Genomic DNA, 19989 nt, shown 5'->3' on the forward strand with positions numbered 1-19989 from the left:
TTACTATCTTTAATTTTTGAAAAATATATATTTTTATTGACAGGGGAAGATGGGAATAAAAGGAGACGGAGGGGATAGAGGCACTATCGGACCACAGGTACATTTTGTTGTTGTTTAGGCCTAATATAACTACATGAACTACTGTATTGTCTTGTTTCTGATTAGTTGATTAATTGATTCATTCATTATGTAATATTTTATTTTATGTTAATATCATGGTCTATGGTGACCATGTGACTAGACACTACAAAACTAAGTTCAAAGACAACTAAAACTAAAAGGGTTTTACTACTGTACTACTAGTTATTAGCGTAGATTTACTGCACAAATTGTTAACATGTCTCAAATGTTAAATCATAAATCGAGGAATAAAATTCTTAATTTCTAAATCCGTCTATCCCATTTAGACTGTATACTGTATTGTCTTGTTTTGATTGGTTGGTTGGTTGGTTGGTTGATTGATTCAATTATTAATATGTTATGTTAACATCATGGTCATGGTTGTTAGTACAGTAAGTCCTCATACGGAGAATGAAATTCTTAATTTATAAATCCGTCTATCCCATTTAGACTGTATACTTTATTGTCTTGTTTTGATTGGTTGGTTGGTTGGTTGGTTGGTTGGTTGGTTGATTGATTCAATTATTAATATGTTATGTTAACATCATGATCATGGTTGTTAGTACAGTAAGTCCTCATACGGGGAATGAAATTCTTAATTTCTAAATCCGTCTATCCCATTTTCTATTAACAGGGGCAGGTTGGTGAATATGGTCTGCCAGGTCCTGTCGGAATGCGAGGTTTAATGGTAATAATTTCTATTATTATTTCAATATTTCTTAGTCTTTCTAAAAAAGTATTTTGAAAATGATATATTAATGTAATAATGAATTGAATTTTACCTGTATTGCATTTTACATAGAATGGCACTATAAAGAAGGACATTCATTGTGAATTACCCGATTTGCACAATAGAAGCGGTGATGAGGGCCGTTTTATTTTATTTTTTTGGCAAACATTTTATAGAAGGTCTTTAAACACCTTCATATCCAAGCTCCAAGTTTATATCATCTCATTGACTCATATACTATTTTCCTCCTAAGATAAGGCCTAATTATCTGAATATGATCACAGGCGAAATAATACTAATAAGTGTTGCATTTTTACTTTTTTATAGCAATTTTTATAATACCTTTTATGAATTTTCTGTACAGAAACTAAATTTGTATGCATTTTATAACTGAACATCTTAATTGTAATTGTTTATGGTTATATTTTGTATAAATTGTATGTACACATAATTATTTGTATTTTATTTTATTAGATGGGGGTTGGAGAGCCACATAGAATGTGATTAATTTTGCTATTGGCAATCCGGTCCACCCCCTGAATAAAAAAAAAATGAAATACTTATGCATTCAATCTGTAATACAAGTGGGTACCTGGTAGGTTCAAACACAACTGTGCTGATTACTAGCTGCAATATTATGGAATAATAATATAATTTAAGTTAATAATTTCATTTCGTGTTGAGTATGTGTTCCATATGTGTTTGATCCAATGACCGTGGTAGTAATGTGAAGCGCTTAGGGGCTTTGTGCATGAAGCGCTATATAAGAACGACATATTATTTTTTTTAATATCATGGCCTATTAATAAGATCCATGGTAATATCATCCTAATTTTGCCAAGTAAATTAAAATTACAATTAATATATTTTTACCCAAAATAGGTTTGAATCTAACATTGGTTTATCACTTTTTACTTTCCAAATCATTTAAGTCAGTTTTACTATTACCTTAACGTTTTTGACCTACTGAATATAGGGTGTTGTGGGAAAAACTGGACCTCAAGGAGAACCGGGACCGAAAGGTGAACGTGGTGCTAAAGGAAAGCAAGGTATACGAGGATTACCGGGAAAAAATGGACATCAAGGGCCAATAGGGCCTGAAGGTCAAACTGGTCCCTCCGGAGTACGTGGAGATCCGGTAAGTTTAAATAGGCCTATTAAATAAACTATACTGTAATTGGTTACAGGGCTTCTGATCTTTATGGAATAGGGTCCCCTCCTAGAGTATTCCCCAGTCCCCATACAGTAGAATGTTTCAAGATTTTTGCTAAATTTAACACTCCAAACTTATTCTGTCACTTGTTATTATAATTAGTGTGGTATCTGGAAATATAAATGTATTGCTATGTTTACACTTATTATATCCGGTAAATGTCTTATATATGTGTCTACTATTCTCAAAATATTCAATGATGTTTACTGATAATATTAGATACAGAACCAGAAACATATTGGCATATTGAATATATTTGACCATTTGTACATGAAATAATAATTCCGTAGTGATGGTAATAGAGTTTTAAACACAAGTACATTATGTTATGTAGGCCTATATGAAATTTAGTTTAAATCACAAATCTTCTGTTTAATTTAAAATTGTCAGCATCCCAAGCCTTCTAACGATGATTTTAATTTCTGTTGGATTATACCGAATTTATTATTCTATATATCTTTCCATAGGGGCCTCGAGGAGGCATTGGGCCGATGGGATCGAAGGGAGAGTCCGGCTCACAGGTAACTTACAACTATTAGCTATTAGCTAAAATCAAAACTAAAGCGAATCCCGTTTAATAAAATATTGTTTTGCATCTTCTTTGGATTATGATGACATATTGGTACTATGAAATATTCATTGTTGGCAATATTATTTCGATTGTTATAGATTGCTATTGAATCATGCTTTCTCATAACATAAATAGGGTCCAAGAGGTCGACAAGGACCGCCTGGACAACCAGGTGTTCCAGGTGTACCTGGTGTCCATGGAGATCACGGGAGGCAAGGGGAGAGAGGTCTGACAGGCTTACAGGTATGGACGTTCAAAACATTTTTTTGGGTGGAGGAGGTGTGCCGTACCGTGGTTTATTAATTTAAGGCATTTGAACTGTTAAGACAGAAAGAATGACAAATTTATAACCCAAAATGAATTTAATTAGCTTCAAGAGAGCCATATAGTCTTCTAATCTTTCATGCCAGCTACAAAACCTTTCCTTAACCCAAAATTATCAAGTAGTGTTGCGTCATCTAAAAATAATACGTTCTATATTACTATTATTAGGCATATTGGTATAAAAATGATATCGCAATTCAAGTCAAAAATGAACGATGTAATACATATAAACTGTACCGTATACCTTACAGGGCGAGAAAGGTGACCCAGGAATACCAGGTCCACGGGGATACAGAGGAGCGAATGGTATAAAAGGAGTTCGAGGAACGAATGGAGAAAGAGGTGAAACTGGAGAACAGGTACCGTTATTGGTGCAAAGAGGAGTGAATCCTTCATTGGTCGAATATTTTATTAAAACTTAGGTTATGGAACTACGCTGTACACTAACAGGATAATGTCTGAAATATTCCTTATAAATTTTATAGGGCATAGAATGGAATCCAGAAAAAGCTAATTAAGATATCAAGATACCTGTAGCTCCCACAATGTATTATCACCATTTGTAGTGTGTGTACAGTATATTCTGTCAGCAGTGTGTCGACACGTAATTATAATTTTAACAAATATCTTACCAAGATGACAAGAGGTTGATATTTCATAGAAAAAATGATGAATTATTTAAATTTAGGAATGGAAGAATACGATGACAATTTCGTTTTTATTAAAGTCATGTTCAATGTATATATTATTTTATTAATTGAAATTATTGAATGTTACAATGATTTGGTTATAGTTGGTTAGACAAACGTATTACAAAAATTCTTGTTTCTTCATAGGGTCCACGAGGTCAAATGGGACATGAAGGTATGGTCGGACATCCCGGGTCAACAGTAAGTATAGTGGTTGAAATTAATTCATGTGAACTATAAATATGTCTGTACATATAGTTTATTTGAAGGACAGGCCTAAGCCAAATTTTGTTGTACACTATCAAACTAACTCCTTCTGTGATGCTACACATTTCATACACACCCTTGATGTTATTGTTGTTGTCATCATTAGGCCTAATTTTATTATCTTGTGTGTCATTAATATTTACCTCTTAGGGTGCACCAGGGCCGAAGGGTAAGAAGGGATCACCTGGTTCTCTTGGTAAATTGGTAAGTATGCGTTTCTTTCCACACAGTACAAACTACAAATAATAGGAGGTAGTACTCAAGTCAACTTTTATTCCATGGTGTATACGCGTAGTAGAAGAACGATACAAACTAACACTGACAGACGAATATGGGGAGGGTAAATTGGTTTGCAGTGTTCTAATCGTATGTACTGTAGACGCATAGATCGGATTTGCGGTGGAAGTAAGGACACGTAAATAAAATATTGTTTATATCTTGATATTAACAGAACATGCACACAGGACTATGTGAATTAAACACTTAACACATTATAAATAGAAAAGTTGAGTTATGGAGCTATTATAGTATAAAATCTGAAATAATCCTTGTATTATTTATAGGGCATAGAAGGGGATCAAGGTGAACCAGGAAGGAATGGTTTCAAAGGACAAAAAGTAAGCAGCAACTACTTAAGTTTAATGTTTCTGAGGCTTCATACCTTTATAATACCAAATCATGGGTATTTTTTTAAAGCGTCGTTCTGCATGATAGAAATGTTATATGTATGGTATGTAAAATTTAGCTTACATGTTGTTATCTGTTTTCCGTTAAAGCTGTCCTCATTGACACTGTGTTGCTACACAGGTCGAACTGCTTAAATTGGATAATTGTTTTTATATATAGGCAATCATTGCCAAAAATACAAAGGTGAAACGAACAATGATATATTTATAATAAATTGGAAAAATATTGTATGGCGCCTGTTAAAAATATTATTTGTCAATGACACTTAATGATATGATAAGAATTATCGATTAAAACATACGTTGAGAGTTTTGAATGCATATGTATCTGAAGCTGATCGAAGTTCAGGTGGAAGAAAGTTTCATAATTTTGGAGAGGCAAACGAAAAAGAAAAGTTATTTCCAAGGCGTGAAGACAGCATAATACAATAATATTATTACACTGTTCACAGGGATGGATTGGCGAGACTGGTGAAAAGGGGCATTTTGGAGATCCAGGTCACCAAGTAGGTACATTAATATTAATTTACACCGATGACTTGATTTTGAAAATTATCGCCGTAGTGACAAACGTTTTAATAATAATTATCTTTGTCAATTCAACAAATATATAATTCCAATTGACTTTTATAAAGCATGGAAAATAACGAAACCACCAAATCACACAGCAACAACTAAGCAGAAAAGACACTTTGTTGTAATATAAATAAATACAGACCGAGTAAAATATATATTCAGCAAGATAGAACTAAAATTAAGACGTTTAAGAACACAACAACGTTTATAATGTTAAGAATTATTTAAAATGCATATTCCTGTAACAATAAGTAGGACTAGTAACATGTTAATGAGAACTTAATTTTAATCATCGCATAAGTTGTGCATTAAAAAATACCCGGAGTAAGCCATCAGAATATTGTATGTAAATTTTAATTTTTTAGACATTTCATCACAGACGATTTCTTTAATTAATATTCTTTTACTACACAGGGACTGGCTGGCCTACGAGGACCCATGGGGAAGCCTGGGGAGGCTGGACCAATGGTAAGTGAACTTCACTGATAACTACTAGTGATTTCTTATTTGACCGAAACGTACAGGCTTTCGCAAATATTTAGAAAAATGCGAGTTATCCAAATCACAAACAATGCCGTAGCCAGCTATTGGGACATTTGGGACAGACCCACACCATTTCTCTATTGGGTCCACAAAGAATGGTCCACGTTTTAAAAATGGGTCCAGATTTCTCATATTTTGTGTAAAATGGGTCAACTTTTAAGAAAGTGGGTCCAAATTTCTGATATTTTGCGTAAAATGGGTAAATATTTAAAAAAATGGGTCCAGATTATTCATATTTTTGTGTAAAATGGGAGAACTTTTAGGAAAATGGGTCCACATTATTTTAATTTACCCGTAAAGTGGGTCCACCGTTTGAAAATCCTGGCTACGGCATTGATCACAAAGTAAACCTTACTCGTTACAATTTACCGGCTTGTATGTAGAGGTGCAGAACTGTTCTGGCGGTGTCATAATGAAAACGTAGGAAATGGAACAGAATTTGACAAGACAGGATATCCAAAGAGATAATTTTTAAATAAGTCACGATGAACGAATTATTATTAAAGCTCACATGAATTTATTCACTCACTTTTTTTTTATATATTCTATAGGGCCATGTTGGTAAACCAGGACTTGCAGGAACACCTGGTCAAGATGGGTCACCTGGAGAAGATGGCGAACCAGGTTCACCAGGAGATCAGGGAGAAGAAGGACGACCTGTAAGTAATATGCAAATTATTTACAAGTGGATGTTGATATTTTTTTTAAGTTCATTAACTAACATTATTTGCAAAGAAACTTATAATCAATCTAATAATTACGTGGCCAACAATGAATATCTAGAACTCTAAGAAACGTAGCTTAGTACAAAAAAAGTTTAATTTAAGTATAATGAAAAACATTTATTCTATGTTTTAATTGGGTGTTTTATGGGGATATACAAACAATCACTTTTTAACTACTATGGATTTTTTTAGGGATCTATTGGACTGAAAGGTAAAGAAGGACACCAAGGCCCGCCTGGAACACCTGTAAGTATACCTATGCAATAATTCTGGGTGTATCTATAGATAGCGAATCATAGCGAATTCGGCATTCTTCAGGCCTTAATAGAACCAGGCCCACAGACTAGATATCAATCTTCTCCTAAATTTGTCGTCCCTCGTCCGAATATTTTGAACTCTTCAAAAAATCATTTCATTATCGAGCCACTTATCTCCTCTTGAACTCTCTCTCTCCTTCTTTAATGATTCTACTCTCTCATCCTTTAAATTTCAACTGAAATCCTACTTCAAACTTAATCAATAATCCTCTTCTTATTTCCTTGCTCTCTGCTGCCTGGTGTCTTACTTACTTTTTTTTTTTCTTGTTTGTTTCATGTACCTTTTTGTTTTGTATTATTGTACTGTACTCAAAAGGCCTCTTATAGTCAGCTTTGTGCTGTAAGAATTACCCTCTTAAAATTTAGTATAATAAATAAATAATAAATAATAAATTACCTAAACGGATTAGGGGCCGAAATGCCTAGTGAATTCGAAATTTTCTATGGATTTCGGACCAGCGAAAGTTAAGTACATACTGGCTGGATAGGGAACAAATTCATGATGGATTAAGGCTGAGAAGGGCTGACTACACAGTGGGCCATAATTCATCTGACACCGTTACCTTTGTAGTCTGTGGTTCAAATATATTTCTCTATGGAGCTCTATAAATATTTGCATAAATAGATAAAGATTTGCTCTTAATTGGATAATTATTTATTCATATTGCTCCGACTGTTTCATATTCAGTAATTTATAAAGGTTTGCATACACTTTATATTTAGGGATCCAATGGCAAACCTGGTACTCAAGGGGGCAGGGGAGAACGAGGTGAAAAGGTCAGTATAGTTGGACATTATATTAATGATATTTCAGCATAAAATTTTCGTATATATAAATTAAGAGTACTGGTGTATATATATATATATTTGGTAAACTATTTATATAAAATCAATAACTGGAATAATTAAAGTTGTTACAGAGTGTATATTTTGTTTATATCTTTCAGGGTGAGCGGGGTGAACCAGGAATTTACGGATTACCAGGTTTACAAGGCCCACGAGTAAGTTGTCATTTATTTTATTCATTTTTGATGAGTTTATAAATGCTAAAACCTGTATGTATTTCATTTTATTTAATTTATTTCGTCACTTGATATAAGGTACAATATTCAAACACCAATACACAAATCAAGACAATTAAAAATGTTTTCAGGAGGTCACTGGACCGGATTGTAAATACTGTAGTAACATTAATCACTTTCTGTGTGGCTCTCCAACCCCCATTAATCCAACAAAATAAAATAAAAATAATTATGTGTACATAAAATTTATATAATATAACCATAAAATATTTTTATTCTGCACACAATTGACCATGGCAAATGCTTCTTAGGATCGTATATCATTAGGTATCATATAGCAGTTGAGATTCGCGGGCTGTCATCACGAGCTTTGAACTTAGAGACTCGAACCATCGCTAGCTGTGAATTTCGCTTCTGTCCCAGAGACAGGCATTGTACCTACTGTAGACCTACAGTCTCTCTCTATCCAGATAAGTGGTTACCTTAATAAGCTCAAACCCCATGCGTTGATTACTACTAAAATATTATGTTATATTCCATTGGAGAATAGGGTTATCATATGGGCGTTATAAATCTACCACTATTTTATGTTTATTGCATAATTCAATAATGCTTATTACCTTCCTATTCTGTACTTTAAATTTTCATACATAAGGTGTATTTTCTATAGGGATTACAGGGGCAAAAGGGGCAAGTAGGCGACCAAGGCGACCGAGGACACCCGGTAGGTTTACTTCTGGTGATTTTAAAACAACATATCGAACAAGGCATACATTCGTAGACGTCTTGTTAAGACACATTTAGCAGTGACTTCAGAATAAAATAAACAAAGAACAGGAAGAAAGATTAGGATTTTTAAAAAATTAAATTATAATAATTCATAATAATTATAGATCAACAATAAATTTCGTTTCAGTAAAAAATAGGGCTATAATGCAAGTCTACACGTTAAATAATTCACCATTTATGTTCTTTTATAACCACCACAGTTTAAAATAACACAATTTTTTTTATCAGTAGTGGTATTTTAAATATCAATATGACTTTCATGCTCTTTACAAACTTTCGGCCAATAATTAAACGTTGATCATATAAATACGTAAATATAATTATTTATTAAAGTGTTTGTTTTATAAATTGATACTAAAGTAGTATAAGCAGAGTAATCTATCATTATGTTATCACAGGGTTCACCAGGAAGTGCTGGTGTGGCAGGGATTGAAGGTATAGCTGGACCCCCTGGATTTCCAGGGCCTCAAGGTCAAAAGGGTGAAAAGGGTCGCACGGGACGACAGGTAAAAGATGTGTATAAGAGACAGAATTTACACCGATGACTTATATATATATATATATATATATATATATTCAGATATATGCTTTTAGTTTATATATACGGTATTTAATATATCGTGTCAACCTCAGCAAAGTTTTCCCCCTTCGAAATGAGCGTACGGTAATTAGAATTCAATAAATACATTTTCGTTATGCTTTATGTTTAAGGGCTTACCAGGATCAAAGGGATTAATGGGATATACAGGCCCGCCAGGGCCAATGGTAAGATGACGTCATTGCCATACTTGTACTTTGCTTTATATTTTCCTATTTATTTTTATTATTTTCTAACCGAACCGTACAGTAAACTTAGTCTCGTTATACAGGGATGTGAGTATTGTTGATTATTATTAGATTATTAGTTTTTACCTAAGATCTTAAAAACCATCAAAATTAATCTCAGTAAGCTGACATCCATATACAACTAGTGAAGTTATATTGTATATTTTAGTTTTATATTAACTCAACTTTCATTTGGATTGTTTTATTTTATCAACTAATAAGGGTGTCAAAGGACAGAGAGGGCGACAGGGAGTGGCGGGTGACGTTGGTAATACAGGAGTTGAGGTAAATTGTGTATATAAAATGTGATACTTACTTTTTAGACCATTCAAGTTTTCAGTATGTGCTGTATTGTTATGGCGTTACTAGGGATATATTTTATTGTAATTTTCTTGTATATAACCACTTTTTGTACATTTCTTGCATAGGGACCGCGTGGAAATCCAGGCATTGAGGGTCACCAGGGTATTTCCGGCTTTCCTGGAATAAAAGGACCAAAAGTAAGGCCTTTTGCATATTGAAATATTTTTCTTCATTTCATTATACTGCAACTTACCAATTCTAAACCTTATGCGTTTCTAAAAAAAATTTAGAACCGCATTGAGTAATATTTTAGTTAATATCGGCTCAGATGGACCATTTTATAATCGTTAGTCATAATGATAGTAGTAAATGTTAACATAATAAAATTAACAATGGCATTTATTTATCTTTTCCTATTTAATTCCAGGGACCAAGGGGTGATGCGGTAAGGATAGTTCATTTCTAATATAGAATTTGTTTCCTAGGCGAATTAAAAATGTTTTAAGATATGATAATGCTCTGATTACATTATGAACAGAAAGTATAGTAGTAGTTTCAATACGCACTTAAGCATTTAGTTAAAGAAGGAGCCATTATTCAAATACTGTATTGATTGCGTCACGATTGGCTTATAATGAATATATTTAACTATATATAAAACCCAGTCTTATATGCCCTAGTGAATCTTGTATTATATAAATGCTTAACATATTAACATTTTTTCTCATTTCTCATCTTTTAATCGCACAGGCTGATCGGGGCTATCCTGTAAGTATTTAATTCCAAATGAATCAATAAAATAATAATAAAATAAATAAATATAGAATTTATACTTCACATGGTGTTTTTGAAGTTTATTTAATCATTTTTGTTCAACAAATATATTAGTACTCTATAGGCCTAATGGCCGGGCGGTTTATGCAGTGGCACCGTGATCATAGCCAACAATATCGGCACAGGTTCGCAGCCGGTTCGCTCCTATAGTTCTGGTGGTGGAACAAGTCTTCTCGGATAAGGACTATAAAATGTAGGCCCAGTGTACGCAAATGCTCATGTGCACTTTAAAGAACCCAGTACATCTTTCGAGATGAGTAGGGGTTACCCCGGTGTACTGGTTCACTCGGCCCCTGTCGTGGACAGATGAAAGTGCGCCAGTTTACTGGCTGCGGTGGACATGAAGTGACCCTCAGGGGAGGAGAAAGTTATTGAAAAGTGCAACATTTAGTCCCGAGCGCATAGAGACCTCGTTTATCTGTGCTATATAAATCCATCTATTATTATTATTATGTCATTATTTCTTACTTTCGCAACTAAATATTGGTATCAGTGATGATGATGATGACGACGACGACGATGATGATGATAATAATACAATTATGATTTTAAGGATAAAAATAATAACGAATAAAAAAAATTAATGATAATATTAATGACATTAATATCGTCACTCTTAAAGGATTAAAGCAATTTATATCATTTGAGGTTTTAATATTACATTACACTCAGAGAAGAGTTAAATTACACTGTTCCCTGATTATACTGTATTATTATTGTTATTATTATTATTATTATTATTATTATATATAAAATTGTAAATTGCTATTTTGTTAATAATATTTACTTTTTTTTTATTTAGGGAGAGACAGGGCCAATGGTAAGATTTTTTAGGTGTTTATATTTATGTTTTTATAAACATTGTAATGTAATGTTTCTAAAACATAGTGTTGATAAACCTTTCTTTAGGATACAGTGTATGTTAATAAATTAGTAAATTAATAATGGAATGTATGAAAAATGATTTAGAAAGATGTTCTATATTTTGTAAATTCATCGAAAATGTGATGAACTATCAGACACAAAATTAATTTTGTGTCGGCAATAAAGTTTGTAATAATAATAAATTAATAATAGATCATTATTCTTTACTTTTTATTTTTCAGGGACCTCCAGGTTTACCTGTAAGTTAGTTTACATGTCTTATTGTTGTATATTAGTATTACATTTTAAGCATTTATTCTCATCTGAAGTATATTTATACATTTATGTTTGCCATTACAGTATTCAAAAACTAAATTAGTAGTTGTACTTATGTACTTGTATAAATGTATGAGTATGAGTAAATTTTCAAAAAAAAAGAAGAAAATTTCTCTATTAATACATTTAAATCATTTTTTTAAATTAAATTATTTAATTTATTATATACATTTCAACCTTGCTATTATTCAAAGTCGGAGTTACCTGGTCTCGCGCCAATCTAGCTCATTTTAGGTAGACTTTCTTCATATTAAAGGCTTCTACGAATGGATGTCTTGTTTTGGAGCAGGAAATCAAGTTGTCCCTCCCCAGTACCGCGTGATTACAGTATATATCGACGGGAAGTCTACCAATAACGATAATTAATATTGCAATTATGCTTTTGTCATTTCGTTGTGGCTTAACTCTTAATTTGTATATCTTATGTTTGTTTAGGCAACAGCGGTATATCTTAGTGATGCTGCGGCAATAGCACAAATATTTGATCATCTTTTCACAATGCCAAACAGAAATGGACCAGGCGTAAGTGTATATTTCTATCAAGCTACCTTCTCAGTATCATATTCTATGTGACATATACCTGTGCTTTGTCTATATATGGGAATGCCAAATATGACATCATCATGCTCATATGTGATGTGACACCATCATGCCCATATTATGGGCAACTCATAAAATTTTGTCACATAAAATTTTATAGTTTGCTTTAAATTTGGTCCACTTATGAAATAATTTGACAAACAAACTTTCACTTATGCCCATATATAGTCAAGATGTGCCTTTATATGGTCATGATGTGATGTCATGAATAATATTTAGGCATTTCTCATGTTTTTGTCAAATTAATTTGATGGTCTGGACAAGGATTTATAGTCACCTGTTCAATATTTGTTTATAGTCACCAAGTTCAATATTTGTCTTAAACGTATCTGCCTGTGTTTTTACTGCTTTATAACTGTTTTTTATGCTTCTACCTAACGTATGACGTAACACTTTGTGCATATCAATCTTCTTTTTCAATCAAGACACATAATATTTGTTGTTGTCAGTATAATGTATATACATATTGTTTTAATACTTTAGGATACAGATGTCTTCTATATGCTACGGTACGTAGCTAAGTATATTGAGGGAGTCCGCTATCCACTGGGGACACGTGATATACCAGCACGGAGCTGTAAAGACATTTTGGACTGTCACGATTATTTGCAAAATGGTACTATATGTATTTTTTAATTGATTGTAATAAAGTTGAATTTTGAATTTATTATTATTGTTTATTACCTCCGTCAAAGAGGTTATGTAGGCCTATTCATTGCTGTCTGTCTTTTGTTAGCAAGATTACGCAAAAACTAAGGAATGGGTCATCATAAAATTTAGTGGAATGGTACATAATCTAAGAAATAGGTGATTCAATTTTGGTAAGAAATGGACAAGGTCAAAGTCTCGAAAATTCGATTTCCTGCTTCCCCTTGAATTAACCCTCAAGCATGAAATAAAAAAGTGGAATCGCTTATCATACACGGTCTGCGTATTGCTCGGTATTCATGCAGAGGGCGAAGGTATGCATTCTGTGGAGTGACTGCACATTTTGATAATGATAATATTATTCAAAGCACAATAATAGACGTTTTTTGTTTTGTTTTTACTTTCCAGGACGGTACTGGATCGATCCGAATCTCGGATGCCCCACAGACGCTGTAGAAGTGTATTGTAATTTCACAAATAATGGCGAATCATGTCTTATACCGAGCGATCCAAGTAGGGTAGGTATCTAACTTAATATTACGATCAGTTATACACTACATCATTATTTACCATTAGCTTTATCATAGATCGTAGGTTTATATATCGATTGGTTTATTGTTCGGTTAAAAAAATGATGGTTTATATTTTTATCTTATAATAAAACATTTACATTTGAATTTTGAATCTTAAATTGATTTCTGTTCGATTGAATTATTTATGAGTTCATTTATTGAATGGTTTCTCGATTGGTTTATTCCAGTACATGTATGGAATAACAAGACCACAGCTTAATTTTCTACATTTACTGACGTCAGAGGGGAGCCAAATAGTTACAATTCACTGTAGAAACATATCAGTTTGGGAAAGCTCAGACGGTGGTTATCAACACGCTATCAAATTCAAAGGCTGGAATGGTAGTGTGTACCGCCATGACGGTCAGTTCAAACCAACTGTCCTATCTGACCAGTGTAAGGTATGTATACTATAAAGTACTTAACGAGCTTATTCTGTCAATGGACCTTTCTAAGGTATCAATCAAACTTGATTGAAACACGTGTTGTCCAAAGATCTTATAAAAGATCAAGCGTTCTCCGCGATTTACGCGTGCAAATTCTGTAATAAGGCATGAATGGTGCCCTCTTGCTAAATTGTAAACTTTTGACCCTTGACCGCTCTGATCATACCGTACACCGCGCGACTTCACCTTTAGGGTATCAATCCTGTGAACAGCAGAACAGGAACCATCTCAGATACATGGCAACAGATAGGACGCCCTCTTCCAAAACTGATTACTTTTTCTCTTTGGTAATAGCTAGAGTTCCTATAGTAATAGCCAGAGCCGTAGATAGAGAGAGTTTGGCCAACTTGACGCATGGACGCCATGTCGTTACCAAACAGCCCAAGCGCATGCGCGCGTATAGCTTTAACGTTTGTTTTGGTGACAACATGGCCGGTGTAATTCATGTGATTGCGATCCACCCAATCACACGCGCGTATATCGAATCCCGTGAAACAGAGTTGGCCAAACTCTCTCTATCTCATAGAGATACAATAAGAATACTAGAGCGCTAACTGTAATGTATTCGATGTTCGAAATACGCAGAGCTGTGTGTATGTACCATCCAAGATGGCTGCCATATATTCAGCCAATCAAATTTCGCCTAAGCACTATGGTGCCCTTAATTTACACAGAAAGTTTAGTACACCTACTTACCCGTATGTTTTAAACTCGAGCGTTGTGGTGTATGAGTGTATTGTACACGATTTTAATTTTGTTTTAATTTTTGAATAAGATGCTCTACTTGGCCTCTTTTTGGCTACGATAGTTTAATAATTTGTTATTATCAATACTAATTATCATTAATGAAATAATAGTCTGCCAGAGGGCTTATTTATGGTAATAATGTGTATACCAGACCTAAAGGTGGCGCTTTCCTACGGCAACCATCTTGGATGGTACACATACACAACTTTGCATTGCTTCGCCATCTTGTCAGCACTCTAGTTGTTTAATAGCTCTATGCTCTATCTACGGCTCTGGTAATAGCGCATGAATGGCGCCCTCTTGCTAAATTGGAAACTTTTGAACCTTGACCGACACTTCTATTTGTTACGCGTAAATCGCGGAGAACGCTATCTTGTGTTTATAAGATCTTTGGTGTTGTCCCACAAACGCACGTGTTCAATTCGCAAAGCAACATCCAAGAGGCCGGGCTTAGATGAAAGGTCCATTTCCAAATATTTGTTGAAATACCGTAGCTTTTGCTATTCACTTTAAGTATCATTTTTTTAAACATGCTTTTAATTATGAATGTATTGGGCTTCTTAATTTGTTTGAAGACAATCTGGCTACCAATTGCGTAAGGTGCTTTATTAATATCAACCAATTTAACTTGCAGAATGTTGACTGCTCTGAAGTTTAATGTTTTGATAACAACTAGTTTTTTTTTCGTATTAGTTTCAATGGCGTAGGCTGGTTTCGGTCTGGGGGTACTAAAAATCAGAATGCGAAACTAAATCACAGAATGCAGAACTAAACCCCTATTCCAAAGAAAAATTAATTGTAATTTTTTGTATTTTAACCTTGATTTTATTTAAAAAGAGTTATTAATGTTTATTTTGAATCACAGCATCCTGATACGAGGTGGCAGACCACAAAATTCCTTTTCCGAAGTCAGGATCCAAACAAGTTACCAATAATCGACGTCATCACCATTCCATCAGTCCATGGGTCAAGTCAATCAGTTGGGTTCAAAGTTGAACTTGGCAACGCTTGTTTCAAATGAAAATATTGTATAAGATAGAATTCACAATCGCAATTTCAGAACCAAAGGGATTAATATTTCTACGGAACTGGAAACAATACCACCTTCAACAACATTTTATACAAAATATTTTAATTCCTTTTGCAAAATATAACAACCTTGACATTTATTTATATTTTTCTTATTTCTGTATTAATTTTGTTCTTGTAAACTACTACTCTGCCATAATTTATTTTCAAATATTCTTCAAAGTCATGCACCAAATATTTTAACTCACTAATATTATGTTCATACGCCTGTCTTATCCACCCACTCTACCTTTGTTTATGATGACTATATTTTAGTGTGAGCCCGCGAGATATGTCTTCACACGTCTTTGTAAATTAAAATGCAACTGTTAATGTTCTTCTATTTCTTTCCCCACTTTCTTTCATCTGTACATTGTCTCTATTGATAGAAAATAGTTCCTATAGTCTTAAGTTTTTAGTTACATTTTAGTATTACTTTGTTTTATTTTTATAAGAATTATTGCTTTCTAGTTAGGGAAATCCTTAGCAAATTCATGTCGTATTAATATCTGTAGAAATAGGAATGTTTATATTTATTTGAGGTACTAAATACGTGAGTGAATCGATGTACCTATATGTGTGTCTGTACAATGATTTAGCATTTGAAAAATCCCCGACTAATCTTCATTTATCTTTAATTATAGAGACATTATTTGTACGGTCACCTTTGAGTTTGATCGTGATTTTAGTTTTAGAGATGCGATTATTATATTATTTCTTTCTAAAGTAAATTAAGTAAACATGGCTATGAATTCGTAATATTTATGAATTGCACTACAAGTGTGTATCCTTATGTGGTTATTTTTAAAGAATCAATGACTCTTTTTATTGGGTTTAACTTTTTCTTTGCGAATTATCGCTGCAGCTGATTTATTGCCTGTGTAAATCTAAAGGAAAATGTGAAAACTCAATTATCAAATAATCTGAACAAAATTAATGAGAGACTTCAAATGATGCATTGTAACCTCGCTATCAAATTGTGTCAAATAGCTTTAATAAGTTTGCTATTAGTATTTTAAGAACTCAATTTAACTTTTATTGGTTGACGACAAAAATTAACGATGGGAATTAATATTATTATTATTACTATTATTATTATTACTATTATTATTATTATTATTATTATTATTGATTGTTATTATTGGTATTAGTATAATAATTATTTATTATTAGGATTATTTTTATAGCTATTTTGTTATTTGTTACTACTACTACCACTATCATTACATTGTATACTTATTGCATTTATTTTTATTGATAGGCCTATTAGGTTTATTACTATTTATGGTTTTCATTATACCATACCGTAGCATTAATATCAGTATTTATTTTTGATATTTTTATCATTATTTAAGTGATAAACACATTTGTTATTCATTTTTTAATGGTGTCTTGAAGTGTCAAAACTTTCAATATGGCGTAGTTATACTGTTTTACTAACATTTTGTAATAAACATTGGAATGACTTACAACGAATTTATATTATATTTTGATTTTTTTTTTGTCAACGTATACCTTAATGACCGAAAGTACTACGCTGTTATGCTGATTAAAATGGTGCTAATTTTAGTTAGGTACTTAGACCAAAAAGTGTATAAATAGAGAAAGACTTTTGCTCAGAATGTAAGCAACGACTGTGTACAGCACAAATCACCCACCGTTTATCTTTTCTTTTTTTTCAATTTGAATAGCGACCTCCAAGCTAATGGGTAAATATACTGTGTGCACATTCATTTTTTCCCTATCTATACACTTTACTTAGAATTATGTGTAATAGTTACGATTATAGTCGTTATGAAATTGTAATTTTGATGATTCAAATTCCACGTATCTATAATCAGTCAATCAGCCATACCACAATTCAGTTATCCGTGTCCAAAAGTACGCATGTTTATTTGAGTAGAAAATAACTTGATAGGCCAAGTCCAGTAATTATTTTTTTTCATTACCAGTAGAAGTATAAAAGATCTTAAGTTTCTATAGATACCACCGACACTATTATGTTACCACTTGGATCCTAAAAATCTCGGCTTCAGATTTATTAGGCCTACAATGAATAGTGTATACGGTGCTCAAATATATGTCTTAACTGATCGTCTTTCAACACTATTCATTGGTATCTCAGTCCATGGAGGTATATATGTTTATACCCTCCATGCTCAGTCTCAGTGAAATAGAATGAAGCCAGCATTGTTGAACCATTATGAATGAACGAACCGCCATTAAAATTACCACTGCAGAGCCGGGATAATCTACTGTCGGCACTGCAAATCCCAGCTGATATTACGTATCCCACCGATAGTTTACAGTGTTACCGACGGTTGATAGTGTTGGCAAAAGTTACTGTATGTTTCTTCAAGATGGTAATGATCATCAAAGGCCTAATTATTGAAATATTACACTTGAGTATTGGTTGAAATTGTGAATATTTTGTTGTATAGTTTTTAGTAAATAAAAAAAAACCGAAGGTCGAAGCACTTTGGAAGAAGATTAATGTATTTCGTTTTGTTGATAAATTTTGATCATGTAGGCTTACATTATCATCTATTGCACAAACCCTCAAAATAGCGCATAACTAAAATTTTAAGTAATAGCAACCTTATGTCGCATGTTTGTTGTGTATTTACTGTTACTTACAGTAACTATCATGCCCTATGGTACCGATACTGATTGGTTCAATAAGAAACTTTTTTAAACACAAAGCTCCACGCAATGTTGTCCCGTTTTTGGTGACACGTTTAAAAGCTAAACGTGTTTAGGCCAGGCCTAATTTGTTTAGTTCTCTGACGTGTTTAGCATTAAAGGTGCTTAGGTATTTGACATCATGCTAAATACGTCAAGATCCTAAATACTGTACATTAAGCTATGTCAAAACACGTTTAGCTTTTAAACGTGTGGCCAAAGACGTGACAAACATTGCGTGGAGCTTTGTGTTCAAACATAGAGAAAAAAAAAAACTCTATGGTTCAAATCACCGTTCCACAACCTATGGGTCGCGACCCAATGTTTGGGTCGTGGACAAATTTTGATGGGTCGCATAATCTCTTCAGGTCGTGAAAACACCACTTAATAAGAATGAGGACAAACCAAATCAAATTACAGTAAACGAAAGTGCAATGAAAGTGAAAATGTGCGTCAGTTTACTTTTGTAATGCGTGCGTTAATCATAGTTTCATGTTAAAAATATACTATAAAAACATTTGTACTTCAGGTATGTTTGGCTTTCAGCTGAAAATTATAACGAAGAAAACATTTTTCAACTTAATGTGTCTGTCTTCGCATAACCCATCTGGCAGCAAGTTAAGGAACTTATAATATAATGTCTGTAAATCATTAATTTTTTTTTTTTTAAATCTTGATCTTATTGAAAAATTTGATAACTTAGTGGTTTGGTTAAATGAGTAATTCAAAGTTATGTTGTCATTCTTAGGCGTCTTAAATTGATGTTGTGGGTTATAGTATCTTTTAATTGACTGCCAAAAGAATCAAGTAGACGGTTCCCTCGCGCGTATAAATCGATGGACGTGATATATTGGCTTCGGGTTCGATGGGTCGCGTCTGAGTGCTTGATATATAATTTGGGTCGTGGGCTACATATCAGGGTTGAATCAATGATCTTCTACCATGGAGCACGAAGCCCCGACCAAGGACCTGTCCGAGTGGGTTGGGGGTGGGGGGTTACTGTTTCTTCATGAGCCTAAGTCTTAAGCTCTGTCCAGACTATCAAATTTTATTTGACAAAAAAAAATTTGTATACCCATACATAGACAAGATGTGAATATATATGGTCATGATGTGATGTCACCATCATATGACCATATATTTAGGTATGCCACATGTTTTTGTCAAATAAAATTGATTGTGTGGACAGACCTTTTTTAGCCATTGCAGCCATATTCATTTCTTACTGAAACCATTCCTTGTTTCGTTAGAATTTTGTGTGGGTACAGAGTATTCGGGTTTTCAAAGGTTTTAGAAAACGGTGGGTTTTAAAATTTCCGTATGCCCAGTTTAGAAACAACCACGTTGAAAAATATGTTAATGTACAGTAATCGGAAAAAAAAAACCCAAGACGCAGAGGCGGTTGAGGCCTACATTATGGACAAGCGATTTTGTTTTTAATGACTAGAAAATGGAAAACACACCAAAGACTACAGTACGACGTATCATATAT

At 33.3% G+C, this 19989-nt stretch overlaps 1 protein-coding gene across 1 annotated transcript in view; it reads left to right on the forward strand.

The window, feature by feature from the left end:
- LOC117109977 (collagen alpha-1(I) chain-like) overlaps positions 1–18292 on the forward strand; it is a 68014-nt gene extending 49722 nt beyond the window's left edge. Inside the window, exons 29-57 of the mRNA XM_033252494.1 lie at positions 44–97; positions 755–808; positions 1827–1988; positions 2531–2584; positions 2770–2877; positions 3210–3317; positions 3795–3848; positions 4065–4118; positions 4478–4531; positions 5053–5106; positions 5591–5644; positions 6271–6378; positions 6637–6690; positions 7485–7538; positions 7709–7762; positions 8454–8507; positions 8971–9078; positions 9284–9337; positions 9620–9682; positions 9826–9897; positions 10128–10145; positions 10451–10468; positions 11337–11354; positions 11641–11658; positions 12170–12256; positions 12818–12950; positions 13391–13500; positions 13743–13955; positions 15613–18292. Of these exons, the coding sequence (XP_033108385.1) occupies positions 44–97; positions 755–808; positions 1827–1988; positions 2531–2584; positions 2770–2877; positions 3210–3317; positions 3795–3848; positions 4065–4118; positions 4478–4531; positions 5053–5106; positions 5591–5644; positions 6271–6378; positions 6637–6690; positions 7485–7538; positions 7709–7762; positions 8454–8507; positions 8971–9078; positions 9284–9337; positions 9620–9682; positions 9826–9897; positions 10128–10145; positions 10451–10468; positions 11337–11354; positions 11641–11658; positions 12170–12256; positions 12818–12950; positions 13391–13500; positions 13743–13955; positions 15613–15768 (2202 nt within the window). The 3' untranslated portion in view covers positions 15769–18292. The remainder of the gene's footprint in view (positions 1–43; positions 98–754; positions 809–1826; positions 1989–2530; positions 2585–2769; positions 2878–3209; positions 3318–3794; positions 3849–4064; positions 4119–4477; positions 4532–5052; positions 5107–5590; positions 5645–6270; positions 6379–6636; positions 6691–7484; positions 7539–7708; positions 7763–8453; positions 8508–8970; positions 9079–9283; positions 9338–9619; positions 9683–9825; positions 9898–10127; positions 10146–10450; positions 10469–11336; positions 11355–11640; positions 11659–12169; positions 12257–12817; positions 12951–13390; positions 13501–13742; positions 13956–15612) is intronic.
- The last annotated feature ends 1697 nt before the right edge of the window (positions 18293–19989 follow it).

Source organism: Anneissia japonica, unplaced genomic scaffold, assembly GCF_011630105.1.
Source record: "Anneissia japonica isolate Jap-2015-1 unplaced genomic scaffold, ASM1163010v1 scaffold585_len4108843_cov191, whole genome shotgun sequence".
Taxonomy (NCBI): domain Eukaryota; kingdom Metazoa; phylum Echinodermata; class Crinoidea; order Comatulida; family Comatulidae; genus Anneissia; species Anneissia japonica.